The 21,036-nt window shown below is 39.1% G+C and overlaps 1 protein-coding gene across 2 annotated transcripts in view; it reads left to right on the top strand.

The window, feature by feature from the left end:
• The window catches only part of LOC148066057 (roundabout homolog 1-like), a 102,531-nt gene that overhangs the window by 69,265 nt on the left and 12,230 nt on the right, over window positions 1–21,036 (top strand). For both annotated transcript variants that reach the window (XM_087807889.1, XM_087807890.1), the window contains exons 4-15: window positions 5,032–5,189; window positions 9,743–9,863; window positions 11,486–11,624; window positions 11,702–11,829; window positions 14,712–14,836; window positions 14,924–15,095; window positions 17,824–18,029; window positions 18,095–18,176; window positions 18,254–18,422; window positions 18,488–18,654; window positions 19,363–19,484; window positions 19,590–19,824. In XM_087807889.1, the coding sequence (XP_087664015.1) occupies window positions 5,032–5,189; window positions 9,743–9,863; window positions 11,486–11,624; window positions 11,702–11,829; window positions 14,712–14,836; window positions 14,924–15,095; window positions 17,824–18,029; window positions 18,095–18,176; window positions 18,254–18,422; window positions 18,488–18,654; window positions 19,363–19,484; window positions 19,590–19,824 (1,824 nt within the window). The remainder of the gene's footprint in view (window positions 1–5,031; window positions 5,190–9,742; window positions 9,864–11,485; window positions 11,625–11,701; window positions 11,830–14,711; window positions 14,837–14,923; window positions 15,096–17,823; window positions 18,030–18,094; window positions 18,177–18,253; window positions 18,423–18,487; window positions 18,655–19,362; window positions 19,485–19,589; window positions 19,825–21,036) is intronic.

Raw genomic sequence — 21,036 nt, forward strand, 5'->3', positions numbered from 1 at the left:
TCGTAATTTCAAAATTAAAAACATTCACCACTCCTAACATAAAGTTCATAGATTTATTTTTTCTTCTATGTGTTGCTACGAGCTATTTAAAATAAATATTGCCACAGCCCATATATAACCGAACATCAAAATTATTTTATCTGTTTCTTTTGTCTGATTTTATATGGTGTTGAGGAATACAGCATATAATATAATATTTGAAATAAATGGAAATATAAAAACAATTTGTATATTCAAGTGGGCATATAAAATAAAAATAAATGAATTGGTCACAGTCCGGTCATCCATTTATAAAAAAGCTAAGGAACCAAGGTTTACATTGGGCCAGTCTATTCAGTCCACAGTAGCAGATGATGCGTTCACCGTCCTAAAGTGTAGATTTTCTTTATGAAAGTCTGCAAATAAGTGTAAGGTTTGGACATATCATTGTTTCTATGTCTGTTGGCTACATAATACTGTAGCTTCCCTGTTGCCGCTTTTTTTTTTATGATGTATGCTAGCTGGTGTTGCCAGATAGTTTTTTTTTACCCACTATTAACTAAGACCTTTTTAAAGTGTGTTTTAGGCTTTGTTTAAATCTGGCAACCTTGAAGAAAGATGAACTGAGAGAGTGTGATGTTCACAGACACTACAATGAACATGTTAACAGTAATGTTCGTCAAGAAAAATACACTGCGTTCAGTTCATGAACTATCGTTCAATGTAGCCTTCCAGGCACAACACTGACTAAAAGCAACCATTGGTATTCGCCAAAAACTAAGCAGAAAAATATGTCCTCCATGTATATATTGCTACATCAACACTGCTATACTTTCGTGGCTTTGGCGCTCCAGTCTCAAGAAGCCATCTAGGATCGTTGTCTCTTCGCTTCCCCACAGTTCCTCCCCACATTGATCCACCGCTTCATGATCCTCGATGTCAGCGAGACTCGCTTTCATCCTTTCCATGCGCGGCTCCACGAATCAACCTCGAGTTTAGAGGGAAGCAGTGTCAGGTATCAACATACAGCAGCTCCCTCACTTCACCCTTCCCCGATCCCGTTTCAAGCCTCGAACGTCGTCTTAGTCATCGTTCCAACTGCTGGCTGCAAAAAAAAACATTTTAGTTTTGAATCGCTTGCTATTATCCCGGCCCAGGAAAAGTATCAGATTTAGACGTTGGCCATTTTTGGTTAGGGTTGGTCTGATGATGTCCTGAGAGAGACAAATATTTTCTCTTCTTCTGAATTTGTGATTTTCAAATCGTTCGACATGTGGCTCCACTTTTGTTAAGATCTGTAGTTCTTGTCAGAGAGATGTCACCACAACGGTAATGGTTGGCATTTCTTTCTGCTGCTTCTCATTGATGTCCTCTTGAGATCCAAGTGATTCAGCTTGTTCTGAGCCTGAACATTTCCAGGTAATGTGTCTTTTTATATCCATCAGCAGATAAAAATCAGTAGCAGACAGAAGGCGTTGGGTTCATTCGAGGTCCTTAGGCAAAGCAGTCTGAAATGAGGAGTGTTTTCTTGGCAATTTTCTTACCCAGACTTCCTGCATCGAGATTTTGTGTCGACATCAATCGTAGCTGTTGACCCTGTCTGTCACTCAGCACCCGGGCCTAATAAGAGCAGATCATGTATCTGTTCTGCTCAGGGTTGTCAAACTTAATCCCAAACACGGCCAAAATAGATCAAGTCAGATTCTCTAGAACAAGAAAATTTATGTTCATCAAACCTTCTTTAATAGAAAGTATTAGTCTGATTGCAATATTGTCATTTCACTCTTTAATTTCAGATGTATATCCGTCCCCCAGGCATGCACAGATCTGACTACTATGGTCCTTATACCAATACCAGTGTTAAAATGCTAACTTTCTTCCCCAACTGTAAAATAACACTGGTATTGCTTTTAATAAAAAAAGTTGGTGGTATCTATGGTATCTATTTAAATAAAGTGTTAACATGTTTACCAGCCTTTTAAGAACTTGAAGAAAAAACACTTAAATTGAAAACTTTACCATATAAACTGCAAAAAAACCAAGTGTAACAACATACAAAGTAGAAACAACCCTGACTGTATACAGTACAATGTTTTTTAATATTCAACATGGTGACAAAATCCCTCATTTTGAGCCACTTGTCCATCTGAATAAACTCAAGCCCTTTTTTTCTGTGATTTTTGACTTCCAGTCTGTGCAGAATACCGGGCAAAATTAACTGCTTCGTTTCATCTTACTTACTTTGAATTTCTCATATTCTTTGTTGTGGTGCTTAACTAAGTTTGTGTTTTTGGATCTTGTGGGCGCAACTTCCCCCTTCCTCCAAACATCTGGACACATCAACCCTGCAGATGCTCTTCTGTGAGTCGCTACTGTTGCTCGAGAGGCGCTAGCGCATTACGTCAGCGCGAACACAGATCTATATAGGCCTGGATCGGAAGTGCCGATTTCGTTGATACCTGAGCCAACGTTGAGAGGCTGGATCAGGATCCTGATAACAGAATTGAAATCTGTGTTAACATTTGTCATATATGTTCCTCATCATATCTTATCCACTGGCATGTTTGTAGGTCACAATATGAACATTAAACTACTTTGATATTGACCAAACCATCCAGCGGGCTACAGAAAATGACTCAGCAGGCCAGATAGGGGGTCTTAAGTAGCTTTTTCAACAGTTTTGGCATTTTAAAGTATGTATTTTAACTGTTTATTGTTTTTGATTGGCCAATCAAATGGCACATTTACACACTTTGTTTTAGTTGTAACAATATACTATTTATATGCATACACATACATACAGTAGGTAGACTTTTTGTAGTTACTGTATTTACAATGAATGAAAAATGAATATGGATGAAGAAGACTTGGTGTGCGTTAACTTTCTCTGCAGCTTCTCATTCGCAAAATGATGATGGGATTGCTATGGTGCGTTCAAGAGCGTAGGGTATTTCAAAACTAAACGTGAAACACTCTTGGAAATCACATCAATGATCGGTTAAACAAACAATAAACCCACGGGCTTTCTAACACTTGGAATTTCCAAAATTCTAGAAGAATAACAGCCGTTATTTCAGTGATAAATGAAGTTTACATTGTCGGTTTTCGTTAGTGCACTTTTGGTATTTATTTTCATTAAAAGCTTGTTTTGTTTTCCAGTTTTATGGTTGTTATGTAATAGGTTTGTATGACCATAAAAACAGTTGTGACTTTTTGTGTCTTTTTAAGTTGCTAGGGAATAAAAAATGTTCAAGAATCAGTGTCACCCCATGGAGACTCGTAAAAAAAAATGGTCGCTCTATCCCTATTTTTAACATGTATTAACACAGAAATTAATTATTTCCAAACATTTATCTTTTCTTAAATCCCCCACACTTACCTCAATGTTGAAGCGTTAATCATTTCCACAAAGATTTGAGGAAATACTTACAGGTTCCTATGGAGACATTAGCACTTGGTACAATAGTAAAACCAGATGTGAAACCCGATTGTTCTTGGATAATATAAGATAATATCACTCAATCAATCAGCATAAAAACCGACGCACATCTACACACACTGTACACACAGATGTTGATGGTCTCACTTTCTTCCTGTCTGGAGTAATCTCAGCCGTGTTTTTGCGTCCCACGAGGAATGCATTTTATCATGTGACACGGGTGGTATCGGGGGGTGGGAGTCGGGGAAGGGGAGGAAGGGGGAGGCGGTCGGACAGCTGTTTCCCATCAGCTCTTAACTGTAGGCAAACCCCACTCTCTCAAGCCCAGAGGTTCACTCCGGAGCGTCGGCTTGGAGCACAAATGGAGGCAGGGGCCACTACACTCCCAATTAGAGGGTCACCCCAATTTGTTTTCCCATATCCATACAACTCATCAGGCGTCTCGGACCTATTGGGGCTTGTGTCATGAAGAAAATCCATGGCTAGGATTGAATTGCCATCTGGGAATAGTTATGTTTTTTTTTTTTCTTTCCGTTTCCTGCCTTTTCGCCTCCGATCCTGGGAGTTCGGCTCTATAATTCAACTTATTGACTCGAGTAGAATCACTCTTCTGCCATTCGACACGACCTATTTTTTGGAAAATGTTTAAAAATTGGGACATTATAGGCGATTATAAAATACTAACTGGTATTAGTTTGTATCGACAGACACCGTCGGTGTTGGGCCGGATCAAGAAAGATCTATTTTATATGGATAAATATTGTTTGTAATTACTTGCAGGAATATAGCTTGTCTGGGAGACCAAATACATATATTCATTATAGATTCTTCATTTGGTTTTGGGCAGGAGTTTTGGCATAAGTGAATGAAATTGAATTAATAAACATGACAATAATGATGTATTTTAATTGAAAAACATATGTTTGAAGCACACAGACAATATGTCGCTTCAAACAGATTTAATTATGATTCACCTTGTATTTTTCTAGTAAATTAAGAAACCACTTGTTTCATTAGTTCATGTTTGATAGTGTCGTACATTCAAATCTAATTGGATAAATAATTATTAATATTAACCAATGTTACTATTCTAAAGAGTATAGCAACTAAAACAAATTTACAATGTTAATAAATCGTCCTAATATGTCTTAGATTTGAAGGCATATATACAGGCACTGCCAGAAAATGTTTATTTTTTAAATGATTTAAGAGGACAGCAGAATGTTTAGAAACTTTTCTATATTTAATGGGTATTTGTACGCCTTATATGCAAAAATGGGAAAAAATATCACAAACTCGCAAACAAATTTTGGGAACTGCTAGACCATCATCATCATCAGAAGAAAAGTTCGAGCAAGTTCAAGAAAAACTCATGCCAGAAGTTTGGAAATTCCAGATTCCTTTGAAGAAGATCCTTCAAAAACTTGAAGGTTTTGAAAAAAACATCTTATTATTTCTATTCTGGGATCAAAAAGGACTTTTCTTTAGGAATGGACATCAACTAGATTACACACTTGCAGCTACTTATCACGTACACATTTTCAGATTGGCCCTTTTTTTTTTAATAGTAAAGCGTGTTTCCGTTCTATAAACTTTTTCTTCCTGCTTTCCAGTTTTACGCGATGACTTCAGACAGAACCCCGTCGACGTGATGGTCGCCGTGGGCGAGCCTGCAGTCCTGGAGTGCCAACCGCCGAGGGGTCACCCTGAACCCACCATCTCCTGGAGGAAAGATGGGGTGAACTTGGACGACAGAGACGAACGAATCACAGTAAGACACACATCTCTTTAATCCACTTTTTTTCATTGGAATCTTGGTTCAGAACTTCACGATGACTACTATGGATATAGTTCCAACAAGACAATTCCATTTAAGTGTTTCCCTTTACAAGCGTGTATGTTTGTGGTAACACACAGAAGCCTGTGTTAGCGCGGAGTGACAGGTAGTCTCTCTCAGGGGTGCAATGATGGACGGAGCAGCGACTTGTGATTGAAGGAGTGGCACAGATCAGAGCCGGCGGAAACTCCTCTGAGGGAAATACAAAGGCTTGCACTGTGCTTTGTACTCACGGGCGCTTCCGTCTTTGTCCTCCCTAATCATCTCCGCTGCATGGAAATATGCCTTCGCTCGGAGAGTTCAATGGAAGACTGCTCACTCTAAAGTCCACCTAGTGTGATCCATATCAAGACCATGTGGATAATTATCCCCATTTGAGTGGTCGTCTTTCCCCTTCTAGGATTTATTGGTTTTAATAATAATGACGAGAATGTGTGTGTATGAATTCATTTTTTGTGTGTGCAGCAGCAGTGAGAAGCCATACAAGTGAACGTGGAAGCCTTTGCCCTTGTGCGGTCTCTGGGTCCAGGTGACCCGATTGGCCCGAAAACTGATGTGTTTGAGGTATCCCTTGTGTTGTCACAGGGTCAAACACATTGGTTTTCGGTCGACCGGGTCACCTTGACCCAGAGATAACACGAGGGTTAAATAAAAGCAGGATCAATTTTAAGATTAATCGTCCTTAATATAAGTCTTGGATTAGAAGTGCAGGACAAAATATGTAGGGTGTACTGAAAAATTGTACATGATTTCGCACCAGGAACATTTTTTTGTGTGTGCAGCAGCAGTAAGAAGCCATACAAGTGAATTTTGAAGCCTTTAATTAAAAGTAGACCAATAAACCAATTTATTGTCCTTTATATTTCTGAGATTTTAGGTGCAAGACAAAATATCCAGGGTGTCCCAAAACCTGATATAAATTCTCAGGCAAATAATTTTGGGTACTATAAATTATTTTTTGTATGTGTGCAGCAGCAGTTAGAAGCCATACAAGTCAATCTTAAAGCCTTAATTGAAATGATACGCTTAAGGACCTTATTCCCTTATCTGGTGCAGCCTATCCCAGCTACTTAGGGCGACAGGCAGTGGGACACCCTGGACAGATGGGCCACACAGAGACACACACAATCACACCGACATAAAACATATAGTACTCAATCAACCTCTGTATGTTTTTGGACCGTGGGAGGAAACTGTAGTTTTCCCAGAGTGAGCCCACGCTGTCGCATTTTCTTAAAAACATTTTCATTAATTTTTTAGTAATGCTGTTTACCAACAGAATTTTTTTCACAGGGGATCAATAAAATGATATTGAATCTGATCAACAACAACAACGTTGAATGTGACAATGTGAAGCGACAAAACACAGACGGAGGGAAGATAAATTCATGTAAAGGCTTCCAAAAATGTCTGGTCTGAAGATTGATGGAGGAAACTGAAATAAGAGGAATGTGGCGAGCATTTGCACAAGTTTCAAGCCAAAGTCAATTCATCAATCTTTTTTTTTAGCACGCTGTGTGATTTCATGCATATGCAAGAGTTAACTCGTGTTGCCTTCATGACATTACACCAAAATAAATACTAACAAAAGCCTCAGCAAGTCTGACAAAACCGAAATTCCAACAACATCGGATCCACTTTTGTGGCCCGCAAAAGGAAATATAATCCCACAAGTTACCGTGTCCAATTGAAAAGTTATTTTGAAATATTATTGCAAGTCTTAGTGTCCAAACCTCACTGAACACCAAGAGGAAAAGCTGAATGTGCAGCATCGGTTTCCATATTCCGATCGTTGCCATCACTTGATGGCAGAGAGAGTCGTGTGTGTATTTTTAAGCACATGGGTCAAAGAAAGTTTGTTGAATCATCCTCTTAAAACCACATAATGTGCAACAGATTGGGAATTTTTTAACCAATCTTTTGCTACCCGAAGTTGTTCCTTTTCCTGTGTGCCACGGAAAGTTGGGGTAGGGTGGTTCATATCTGGAATGAATTGGCTTTTTTTTTCGATTGAAATTGGGATTCAAATATGTGATCAATACTTTACTTCAGTATCTCCAGTAAATAATTTATATTACAATTGTTTAGCATAAATGTTACTTCATTTTATCGCATAGTGTTCAACCCAATCAGTTGACAATCTAACGTGTCTTTCGGCCATATTGATCTTAACATGCAGACTATGGATTATTATTTAAATAAAATTAATATTTACATGATGCTTTTTAACATGCTTTATTATGCTTAACTCTAGAACTGTGTGGCAAGATTTTCAACTAGATTTTCGTACGAAAAACTGAAAATAAGAGGGACCAAAGACCAAAATCTGAGACAGCAAAATCACTAATAATGCAATTTCTTATATGATTACAATCCTGGCTACAACTGTGTTACCCTATTGAAATTAAGGTCATTCAATTTCACAGATTAATATTTTGGATCAAATAGTTACTCAATTACAAAATTCTAAATACTACATTTGTCAAAAGGTTTTGTGCTTTTACTGTAGTGTGTAGCTTTTAACTGAACCGGTTTGTAACTCTGGAAATCTTTGCTCAGAAGATAGATAAGCGCTACAGTCACTAATATGCAGCGAGAATTCTGACTAGCTCTAGTAGAAGAACTCACATTTCCCCGATCCTTAAAACTCTTCACTGACTGCCAGTTTCTTTCAGGATTCATTTTAAAAATTCTGGTTCTTACTTTCAGATCTATTCATGGTCAGACTCCTCCTTACATCAGTGATCTGATCCAGCCTTACACCCAAGATCGGGCTCTGAGGTCTGTGGATCAGAATCTGCTGATGATTCTGCACACGGTTCAGAACCAGAGGAGAGAAATCCTTCCAGGCTGTTGCTCCTAAGCTTTTGGAATGATCTTCCTCTCCCTCTGTGTTTGATGGATCTACTGAAGAAACATCTTAAGACCTTTTTATTTGTGCAGGCTTTTTTTAAATTCTCTGAGACTCCTGTATTTGTCTCTATGTTATCGTTGCCTTTTTAATATATATTTTATTGTGTATTGTTTTGATTGTTAAAGTGCTTTGTGACCCTGGTCTGAGAAAGACCCTTTAAAAATAATTACTTACTTACCTACTTACAACGTTGCATCACATTGTTACGAATGCATCAGAAGAGCTGATCTCTTCAGTTAACTTTTCAAATGCGACAAAAAGAAACGTTCAGATTCAGTTAAGTAAACGTCGCACAACCACACACCCACAGCTCGCTTTTATTGTGACAGCATGGGTGCAGCGAGACAAGGTCTATTGTGTTGCGTTTTTCCAATCACGGTCTGTGGGTCTTTGTTGCATTGAAACCCTTCCACATCCAAAGACGTGTTAATTGTATCCAGACCGGCGTTTACTGGCCACGCCATATGCTTATGTCATTTTTGTTTTTGGCGCTAAAATTGTTTTTTGCAGAAAAACGAAAATATAATTTTCAACTGAAAACTCTAGGTGCTTCCCTAGTCAAAATGCACCCAAAGCTTCCATACTGGGCAATTTTCTGGCGTTGTGACCAAAGATCCGAGCTTTTAAACCAAATTGTAGGAAAATTAAAAAGCCACACGTTTTATCAAGGTTATATCACATCTCAGTTTCTAGCTCTTTGCAACTGTTTATTGTTGGAAATAGTAAAACAAGAGCTGCAGAACAATCGATTCACAGCATTCTCTTCCTGCAAAAAGCAAATGTATTCATCATTATTGAACCACTTGTTTTTTAATGCAGCGTTCGTTTAATGAGATGCCAGCTACAACTTTGCCACAAGGCCAGGTGCCTTTCAGCGGGAAGCCCCGTCTCCGCCTGCTTCATTCAGACGGCAGCCTTGACCTCTGACCCTGTGAAACACTTGCAATGCAACGCTATGGTAGAAAACTGCGATTAGACAATAGATCGCTTCCTCTGTTGGGTGTCGTGACCAAAACTGGGGGGGGAAAAAAGCTATAATGATCATGACTTAAGGTTGCTACAGCCGTGAAAACGTTCCTGGACCAACACAACTACTTTCTCTTTTTTTTTATGCAATGCACCACGAAGGCAGCAATCATGCCCTGTGGGGCTTAACTGTGCATCGGATATGAAAATAATGGAACCAGCATGGTGTGTGTGAGTGTGTTCGTGTTTGTGAATACAGTGAAGGTAAAAAAGTTAGAGACAGGCAAAGGAGGCTGACTGAACATCTGAAGGTCTCTACAAAGACCCACGATGTCTTTGTACTCCGGGGTTGTGTGCTAATGTAGCACCATGAATTATGTAATTTCAGCATAGGTGACCTTCCTTGCCGCTCGTGCATCGTACTCCTCGGAGATACGAAACTATTTGAGTTCGCGTACAGAAGTTGTTGGAACACATGACATATTTTGGCTGGCATGCATGATGGGTCGTGGCTCAGTATCTCGCAAACACAGTCCACATGAGCGTGGCATGCTAACACAGCTGTGCAAATGTTTTATTTTTTCTTTGTTTGTTTTTTTTTTTCCAGATTCGCAGTGGCAAGCTTATGATTACCAACACCAGGAAGAGCGACGCGGGGAAGTACATCTGCGTCGGAACCAACATGGTCGGGGAGCGAGAGAGCGAGATCGCGGAGCTCACGGTGCTAGGTAGAGTGTAACCCTTCTCTATTGTTGTTTATTGATAATCCATCAGTGAATATATACATGGATATCTACCAGATTTGAGAGGTTTTTCCACGATTAAATCCACAGCTGCTGCATCCAGAGGTTCGCCCCTGCATCCCAACACCTCCCTTACCCTTCTCCACCCCCGCTTATTTTCCCCCAAACATTTCCCATCAGAATAGAGCTCTTATCAGTATCACACAGTAAGATGACCTTGGCCGGGTTTGGGCGTGTTCAGCGCAGCATCTCCTCGAGCTTTTCCAAGGCTGTGGGAATAAAACTGTATCAGAAAAATAAAAATCCGATTGTATTTGGAAGCCGAGTACAATAAATAACCAATTGGCGGAAATGTTGGTGATTCAATATATGATTGTCATTTAATAGTCACAGTTTTAATCCATTGTTTATCCATAGTTGGTTGAAAAAGTGCTGGTCTCGCATCTGAAAGCTACACAGGGTCCTGTAGCTGGATGATAAGACCCCTTAAATCCTTGGTGACCTGTTAAATCTAGGATCCACTTCAAAAAGAGGGATTAATCCCCAAAATGGTGTTTCTGAATTATTGAGAGATTTCCTGACAAATTTGACCAACAAAAAATATTTTGGAAAGATAATTGTATCAGACAACCATGAACCAATATTTCATCTGTAGGATCATCTCTTTAAATGATCTAGAAAATGCTGATTTTAAAACTTAAGACCTGATAGAACATTCTTCACCTTAGGCATAAGCCCTAGGTGTCATTTACAACTAAATTTGAGACGTAATGCACGATATTACTGGTTTGTTTTACTGATGCTTTTTCAGCTTTCAAAAGAAAAAACTTATTAATAATTTTAGAATTTGCCTGATTGAGACCTTGGCTCCTGCAAGGGGTTTGAGCAATGTTTTATTCTGTTTGTGATGTCACTTAAAAAATAGTTTCTTTCTGATGGCCTCAACACATACGCCTTTTGATGGTAAGGTAAGGCTGTAATGGCTTAAATCAGGATTTAAGAAAAAATCATGAAACTATTTTGAAATAGTTTTTAGGAATTATTTAAAAAAAACTACATCATAAATCAAGGAGAAATTAGTTGCATGATTTTGATTGACTGTTGTATTTAGGACTTTCTGGACATGGAAGAAATGCCTCAGACCAGTCATTTGGAAAAGGAGAGTAGTCTTGAAATAGAAGTAAAATTGTTTCCAAAAGTCTACTCAATCTAGTTGCCTCACTCTGGAAACACTCTGGATAAAAAGATGACCATGGTCTTGGTAAAAATTATGGAATAATGAGCAGTATTCAAATGTAAAATATAAATTTAAAACCCCCTGAAATTAGAAATAATTATTGTGTGTCATCGATTTCTGTACAAATTCTCTGAGCCGGAAATGAATGAGCTACCAGAGACTTCGATAAGTTCATTATCCATTTCATATTTTTTTAATGGCCAGAATGTGTTAAGTTTTAACTAAACGTTAAACCTTCAGTCTCTGTATGAACTGCAAATGACTGTCCAGCATTAGTATTCAACCATTTTTGAATGATATAATCCATGATGCAATTATTTTATACAAACATCAAAGAGATGCCATAAATAAATTCGATTTCTTCCACCAGAGAGGCCGACCTTCTTGAAGAGGCCCACTAGCGTGGTGGTCCTCGCAGATGAGAGTGTAGAGTTCCATTGCGCGGTTCAAGGCGACCCGGTTCCCACCGTCCGCTGGAGGAAAGACGACTCCGAGCTGCCCAAGGGAAGGTGAATATAATATATACAAGTTTCCTATTCACCGTTTTCTACCAACTGATGTCCTCTCATCCTCGGCCTGTCTGCAGATCTGAAATCTTGGAGGACCACACCTTGATCATTCGACAGGTGAACTCTGCGGACGAGGGTTCCTACACGTGTGTGGTGGAGAACATGGTGGGGAAGTCGGAGGCTTCGGCGACGCTTACGGTGCACGGTCAGTTATATGTCAAGCTCTATGCTGATGATGACATGATATTTTCTCTTTTAAAAAGAACGTTTGTCTTCTTTGTCTTTATTCTTACCAAAATGTTGGACTTTAAAATCTCAGACAGGCAGATTTGTTGTCGTCTTTCCAGCCGCTGGCCCTTGTATAAAGTCTACCACTCGCTTGCGTTCCACGCGCTGTATCAGTTTGTTTACACTGCTTTCCATCATTTGGTACTGCATGAACTGAGGAGAGCATGCAGAGTAAATGTTTACGTGACCACGCTAAGTGCATTCATGTGGTCGAAGTCGTCCTGCCACGATGACACCCTCAGTCAGTCACTGCAAACAAGCAGCGCGTCACCTCTTGCTCACAAAGAAATCGTGTACGTGCGGCAAAGGCGCAGTGGGGGGACGAGCACTGAGGGGACAGTAGGACCTAATTAAAGGTTGCATGCTGGGAAATGATGAGGCTCCAATTGTTTCATCTCTTTGTTCATGTGTTACACAAAAAAAACCCACAGCCGATTGCTGCGATTAACCTGTTTGGGAATTTTTCCGCTTCTAAAAATGCGTATAAAACTAATTTCATATTCAAAATAATTACATTTAAATAATCTGAATCTTTTTTTGGCGTGTTATTTATGTAAATATTTAGGTTACAATACAAATGTTATTTTACTCAACGCAGCTTAACGTGTAACTTGAATATGAACAAGATAGATGGATGGATGGATGGATAGAGTTTATTAGTCCCTCTGGAAATATCCTTCAGGAAAATGCCCAATTTCCAGTTCGGTACAGCAAGTTTCATGAAGAACAAGAACAAAGGGCAAACAAAAGAGCAAAGCGCAACTGATGACAAAGTGCAAGTATAAAGAACAAGGATACAAAGGAAAATGACGCATAGAATATATAATGCATCATCCTTTTACTCTGCTCCTGCCCCAAATTCAGAATTATAACGTCTGATAGCACGAGGAATGAATGAGTCACTGAGTCTATCAGTGTTGCATCTAATAGACTCAAACTATATCTCTAGAAAAAAGGAAAACTTAAATACCACAAATATGTTTTTTCTATATATTTATTAATATTGTCATGGGTAAAAGACCATTAAGTGCTTTAAACAATGTTTATTAATGAATTCGTGTTGTCCTACATGTATCATGTGACTATGAAAAACATGGAATACCTCAAAGCACTATTAGTTTTTTAGTGCAATGTCACAGCTATTAATGTTAGAACTAGTCTCTTGAATTTTATGAACTTGTTCTTTTTTTCATTATATTTGTCGAAACTAATTAATCTTTGGTTCTAATAAAATCAACAAGAAATTTAAGAAAACATTTTTCTATGACTGTTATTGATTTAGTTCATTTCAATGACACAAATTTTCTTCCACTAAACTTTAAAAAACAAAAGTGACCTTAAAAAACCTTTGTGCTCCCAAACCAGACCCCAAATCCTTTAGTTTCCTGCTTATTTATTTTGCTGTAAATTTAGTCTGTAAAATCCATTCGGCAGATTTTATTTTTCTAACAAAAACTTGATGAATGGTGTCCACACATCGTCTGGCCAACTTTCTGAAGTTTTTTCTGTAAGTAGTGTGACATGTTTCTGGCTCACATGTTCAAAAATCCATCACCTCAACTCCCGTAAGCAAACTGTACTACAAGTGAAAACAATCTCTGGAAGACTGAAAAACTACGTTTTGAATTTGACGCCTGTGTGTAACAGTGACCAGAGAAGAAAAACAGTGTAATTATCACCTCTTGAGTTTTTTTTGAAAAGCTTTAGAAACAAATTTGTCCAAAATAAACACATTTTATGACAACTGTTCCAAAAACCACAAGCTTTGATTTTTTGCTTTTTGAGAGAATAATAGCATGTCATTTTAATTTGAATTACCAGTACAGGCTTTGACTCAAGGCTATTTTCATGTTAGGTTTTTTCCTTTGGTATAAAATGGGTTTATTAAAGTAAAAAATAAATATATTTCCAAGTACAAGTCCGATAAATAAAAGTTCCATTTAAGTTTGTGTTATGGGAGAAGTCCATACATCTCCTTTATACATTGTCTTCCTTTTCTTGAGACTTATGTAGCTGGATATTTCTTGGACAAAAGAAAAAAAATGCCTTCTTTTATTCCAAATCTGTTTTCTTTCGATTACGATCATAATAGGAAAAAATTATATCCTTCACATTTATTTTTTTTGTCCCTATTTTCTTCTGGGATGAGGCTGCGGAGCATCAAGATGAAGACCTCTAGATTATTTACCTTCAGAACTCTGGTCCTACTATGTAGCACATTAATATTTGATAGTATTTTTTATTGTATTATTACTTCCTGTATGCAGATTAATGAATATTGTAACCGTATTATTCTTATGTTGTATTGTATCTTCCTCTAATGCTGTAATATCGCCGTTTAACTGGGCCTCGGTATCAAATTTAGCCACTCAAACTTTCCGAAAAATCCACATTTTAAAAATCACATTACAAAGGATAGATTCCAATTTACTAGATTTGTAAATACATTACTCTCTCTCTCTTTCTCTCTCTTGTGTTGTAATGTTTTAACGTTTTCTCACGTTCATTGTAAATGTCATTGTAAACATTTCATTTGTATTTTCCATTGTCTTCATCACTCATGTTTTTTTTTCTCTCTCCATTTTTCTCTGTCCCCCTCTCAAAGTAAACACTGGTAAGTTTTCACGTCTCTTCCATCCGCCATCTGAAGAATTGTTGTAAAATCCAAGTGGGTAAAAGATTCAAGTTACTTATCGGTGACTGGTAACAAATCGAGATACATTCTGAATAGCAACTGTTTTAGTAGGATATTCGCTCCTGGGTAAATCGATTAAAGTGGGATCCGTCTGTCTTCTGCAGTGCCCCCGGCTTTCGCCGTACGCCCCAGGAACCAGGTGGTGGCGTCGGGCCGGACGGTCACCTTCCAATGCGAGGCCACGGGAAACCCACAGCCTGCAATCTTCTGGCAGCGGGAGGGAAGCGAGGTGACCCCCTTTAGCGAAACCCATCACGCCGTAAATAATGCCGGTAAATGTGTTTTTTAAACTCCGATGTTCGTCTTCCCCCCGCAGAGTCTGCTTTTTTCCTACCAGCCACCGCAGCCTTTCAGCCGACTGTCTGTCTCCCAGATGGGCAGTCTGACTATTACGGATGCTCAGCTCTCCGATGGCGGCATGTACAGCTGCCAGGCTCTCAACATAGCTGGGAGTGTCATCACCAAAGCACTGCTGGAGGTCACCAATGGTGAGTCACGCGCATCCCGAGCAGGAAAACTTAGTTAACAGTTTGATTATGTCGGGTTTTTCTTTTGTGTCTAACACATGTGAGCATACGTGTGTGTGTGTGAGCCGTCTGTCTCCTCTGAAGGTGTGGTGAGCTAGAATTTTTTGGCTTAAATCCCTGTGTTTCCATGGTGATGAGGCCCACGGATAGTTTGAGGTGGTTTACTACACTCGTAAACAGGCGATTACTCTGTTGTTTTTTTTTTGCATCCGATCTATATTATTAAAAGGAACATTTCAGGAGGATCTGAAGAATGTGTTCCATCAATACATGCTCAAGTTGAAAATGTCCCGACACGAATACTTTCGTGTTTCACTATCTCTTGATTCCTTCACAGTCAAGTCGGTCTCATGAGTTGTTTTATGGATCAAAGAGAAGTTGTATGATTCTGATGACTGCATGGTCCAAGTCTTTTCCTACACCACTTTTCGCAAGAGCAGCAATTTTTCGTGTCTTTGTTCTGCACTCCTCGGGGTACTCAGCCTGCATTGAAGCTTCAGCAACATGGAGCGGCAGGAATTCTGTGAAAAAAAAGACAGATTTAAGAAAGTTAAACATGAACTGTTCAAGAGGATTGGATGAATAGATTGAAAGTAGAAATACTGTGTTGTGTTCTTTCATTTGATGCAATTTACTTGAGTTTTAAATGAACGTTCTGGTCTTGTTTAAAGCAGAAATAGTTCAGTGTCAAACATCCATTATTAATTTTTGGAAAATTAAGATGGATGTAAAACATTTAAGATTGACTTATTACATGTTGATAATAGATTGTATACTGTTGTTCCAAGCAGTTATCTGTACACACACACAAAGAGTCCAAATCTTTAACCAATCCAAACAAAGTATATATTTACTAAACTGTCTTTAACAGCAAGTCTGATACTTGTATTGTCTTTGTACACTTGGTGTCTTTAGGCCCAAGAAGTTGCGGGTTCAATTCAAGCTCTGGATAAGATTGCGTCATGGTGTCCCTGAGCAAGACCTGCGTCGCAGCCTACTCCCATCAGTGTGTGATTGTGCTTGTTAATGAGAGATATTTTTACAAGTTTCTTTGCAGAAAAGTGTCTGCTAGATGCATGTATCTATATCTGTGATCGTGCTTTTTTACCAAACAATCCCATTTAACCTCTTGTGTTATCTAAGGGTAAAGGTGACCAGTGGCCTGAACACATGTATTTGTGGTATCCCTTGTGCTTATAATCCATGAGTTTGTGTCTTCTCGTCTGGACTATTGCAACAGTTTGTTTTCATGTCTTAACAAGAAGGATCTGTCCCGTCTGCAGTAAGAGCAGAACTCTGAAGCACTAATTCTGTCCATCTCTAGTAGAAGAACTCACATTTCTCCGATCCTTAAATCTCTTCACTGGCTGCCAGTTTCTTTCAGGATCCATTTTAAAATTCTGGTTCTTACTTTTAGAACTATTCATTGTCAGGCTCCTCCTTCCATCAGTGATCTGATCCAGCCTTACACCTCAGCTTGGGCTCTGAGGTCTGAGGATCAGAATCTACTGATGGTTCCTCGCACACAAGCTACTAAGCTTTAGCTTCCTCTCCCTCTGCGCTTAATGGAGTCTACTGACAAACATCTGAGAAACATCTTGAGACACTTTTATTCGTGCAGGCGTTTCCTTGATTCTCTGAGACTCCTGTGTTTGTCTTGGTGGTGTCTTGACCTTTTAAACCTACATTTTATTAGGTATTTTTTTTATTGTTTAAGCGCTTTGTGACCGTTGACTAGAAAAGCGCTCTATAAATATACTTACTTACTTACAAACACATGTGGTTTCGGGTCTTTGGATCACCTTGACCCTGAGATTATGCAAGTGTTTTTTGTACATTTGTGTTTCCCTGTGGCTTCCTAAACACAGGCATCTTTATATGTGACAACGTCCTTGTCACTTACCTATCCCTGCTTCTTTTAAATTAAATCAATGAAAACCATTTTTTTAATTGGATGGAGCATATTTTCTGCATAGCTGTCATTCAGTCTTCTTGATGAACAACAGCATTTTTTTGAAAAGCAAATTAAAAAGGCTGGCAGCCTGATTGGCAATTTACCAACCAGCAGGTTTATTTGAAGAAAGCAGGTAATTACAAGATGTTTCTTTCTTGCTTTCCTATTTAATTCAACATTCAACATAAGCACTCCAACAAGGATTAGGGCAGAATATATATCATCATAAATCTACATTTTCATAACATCACCAGTTCTCTTCATTCAACCATCTTGTTTGAAGTGAAAATCACCATTTTCTCTTGCAAGTCACAGTCTTTATTTGGATTTTATTTCTTGGCCAAACACACTCCTCTATCCAAGTAGTTTTTGTTATTAGTTTGTCTTTTATTTTGCAGCTATGGGTGATGCTGCGTACCCACCGCCGAATAAATGATTAGTTACTCTCCGCTGGAGGGGAAAAGTTGATTTGGTTCTAGTCTGCTGCCTCCAGAGCCACCTAAACCTATTCTCTCTCTTTAACCATTTTCCACTCAATATCCTTCTCGACTACTTCATTTCAGTGGCAATTTCAATTTGCACTTTTTCCCCCCATTTCATCTAGGTCACTCTGATCCACTGGATGACGTTAAAACACTTTTCAGTATTTCTTTCCGTGGGGAAAACGCGCGTATATCTCTCACTTAAAAAAAAAGAAGAAGAATATTTACCCTCTTGTTTTTTTCATTTTCGCAGACGGGTCAGAACACCCTCCCCCTGTAATTAGACAGGGCGCCATCAATCAAACAGTTCCTGTGGACAGTGCTGTGGTGTTGCGCTGCCAAACTGCTGGCAATCCACCACCGACCGTCCACTGGAAGAAAGATGGTGAAGCGGTGCCTTCGCTTGATACTAGATTTTCCATAACGGATGCGGGATCGCTTGAGATCCACCAGGTTAAGGTAAATGGTGAAGTCATTGTGTTTTTTTTTGCATCCTACATATTTGTGTTTTTTTCCCAAATTAGTTGGGAGACTCCGGCTTATACACATGTGTTGCGTCCAACCCTAGTGGCGAAGCGTCCTGGACCACATATGTAAAAGTAGAAGGTAGGTTTTGTGAAAACGTGAGATAAAAGTTTGAGAAAAAAAGGCGACAAACAACAACTACTTGGTCTACATCGCAGAGTTTGGCGTTCTGGTCCAGGGCAACCAACCCTCGGATCCTCACCTCATTCCAAGCACCCCGTCCAAACCCGAGATCTCCAACATCGGCCAAAACTCCGTCGCTCTATCGTGGAAGTACAATCCGAGCGCGGGCACGGCAGCCACGTCGTATGTCGTGGAGGCTTTCAGGTGAGTCAGGAGTTCAACGATTGTTAGGATGAATTCTTGAAGCTAATCTGTGAATGTCTCTACAGTAACTCTCTGGGAAGCAGATGGGTGACCGTGGCTGAGCATGTGAAGACGCAAACTTTTGTCCTGAAGAACCTAAAGCCTTCCACGGTCTACCTCTTCATGGTCAGAGCGGTGAACGCGTATGGCCTCAGCGACCCCAGTACCATCTCGGACGCCATCAGGACACAAGGTCGGTGAAACAAATAAAATGCCCTAAAACTCTTCATGACTTTTACCTAGTGATGGGTTAACGAAGCCTCATGCAACAGACTGGTAGCGACTGCACTATGATACAGTGTCTCAAAAGGTCTTCAGATGTTTCTTGAAGGAGTCAGTAGACTCCATCAAACGTAGAAGGAGAGGAAGATTGTTCCTTAGGAGCAACATTCTGGAAGGATTTCTCTCCTCTGGTCCTGAACCGTGTTCAGGAACCATCAGTAGATTCTGATCCACAGACATCAGAGCCCGAGCTGGGGTGTAAGGCTGGATCAGATCACTGATGTGTAAGGAGGAGCTTGACCATGAATGGCTCTGAAAGTAAGAACCAGAATTTTTAAAGTTGATCCTGAAAGAAACTGGCAGTCAGTGAAGAGATTTAAGGATCGGGGGAAATGTGAGTTCTCCTACTAGAGCAGGTCAGAATTCTCGCTGCAGAGTTTTGTATTAACTGCAGGCGAGAAAGCTTTTTCTTGTTTAGACACGAAAATAAACTGTTTCTAAAGTCCCAATGAGAAGACATAACACATGGATTATAAACTCAAGATCAGCATTTCCCCAAGTTTAAAGATTTTTCTGTCATCTAGTTACACAGTTGTTTCATGAGGCTTCGTCAACGCATCCCTACTACTAAAGAATTATCGGAATTTAAGGACAAGTCCTGTATCTTTACTTCTATCAGATGGTGCCTCCACCCTTCCAGGAATGGACCATCGTCACATCCAGAGGGAACTGGGAGACGTGGTGATTCACATGCACACGCCCAAAGTTCTCTCTTCCTCAGCGGTCAGGCTGCAGTGGACGGTGAGCCAAATATGTATATTTATGATGGGACCTATAAATAAAAAAAAGATGAAAAATGTCCGCCAGGTAGTGATCCATTTTTTTTTGTGGGTTTCTGCACCAAAGGTCCAGCAGCATTCTCCGTACATCCAAGGATATAAAGTATTGTACAGAGCGTCAGCTGACCACGGGCAGCCGGAGGGGCAGTGGAGTGTCCTGGATGTAAAGAACTCACGGGAGGACGGGGCGGTGATCAGTCAGCTGAAGAGAGGCTCCATTTATGAGTTCAAAGTGCGCCCTTACTTTGATGAATTCCAGGGAGCTGACAGTGAGGTGAAGGTGGTCCGGACTTTAGAAGAAGGTGAGAAGTTTTTTTTTTTTTTCAACCGCTGCAGCATTACGTAGATTTCACCTGAGAGGGAACGGTAAAGGCATCATTCAGATGCAGCAGTTGAAGGTTAGCAAGGGTGCTCTGCTCTGTCTAGAGGCAACATTTGGGCAATGTTCCTTTTTTTTTAAATCGGATTGCTTGGATCTCTTGTGTTTAATTATCCTTGAGCAAGTCTTTGAACACCAAAGCCTGTATCAGTATCAGTGACTCGGTTTGAATCTCTTAAAATACAGTTTATATATTTGATATTGACCTAATAATTCAAGATCTAAGGAATATGTATAAAGAAATGTTTTCTTAATGTCTATTTTTTTCAAATGAGAAGTTATGAAGTATATTTTTTGCAATATAAACATCTGTCAACTCAGTTATTTGTACATAAAGCAAATGATTATTAACACTGGCTCCATAATATATACTTTAAATGTATTTATTGATAATTTATCTATTTCTTAGGTGGCTTTTTTAAAGTACTTTTTACTTTAGAACTCGAATTAAAGTAGATTGTTAGGACTGCAGTGCCTCCTAGCGGCAGATTGAACTGTATTCGTCGCTTCAGGTCGTTTTAATATCATGTAACACAGGGGTGTCAAACTCATTCACTTAGGGGGGCAACATTTAAAAACACAATAAAAGAAAGCAAGAATTATAATTATTTAAAGATCTGTAAATGTCATTAAAGAAAAATATATTCCTATTTTTTTTAAGGGATGTATCAGTTCACTGTCTAAATCAGTGGTGGGCAATTACATTTTCTAGGGACCACATTTCATGCAGAAGTTGTTTTGAGGGAGCTTTAATTAAAAACAAAGCGGCGAAAACTATCAAATAAAGTAATTAAACCAAGCTTAATATGCAAAAAATGATCATTTTAATGTATTTATTTAACCTTTTTTTATTATTAGGTCTCATATAAAAGCACTTTTTATCCCAATATTATTTTTTATGTTAACTTGACTCTCTTTTTAGGGCAAAAAACAACTAAATTGAAGGAAAACGTGTAAAACAAATACCCTATAGTCACATTCAGAGAAGTAAATAATGGATATAAAACAAAATGGTTATTTTCTACGTGAACCTTGACCTCATTGGAGCCGCATACTTACAGTCAAAGGGCCACATTTTGTTTAGGTCTGGCCTAAAAAGAGAATTGGTTTACTATAGGCGACCCATCACACTTTT

This window comes from Callionymus lyra, chromosome 14, assembly GCF_982586985.1.
Source record: "Callionymus lyra chromosome 14, fCalLyr1.hap1.1, whole genome shotgun sequence".
Taxonomy (NCBI): Eukaryota; Metazoa; Chordata; class Actinopteri; order Syngnathiformes; family Callionymidae; genus Callionymus; species Callionymus lyra.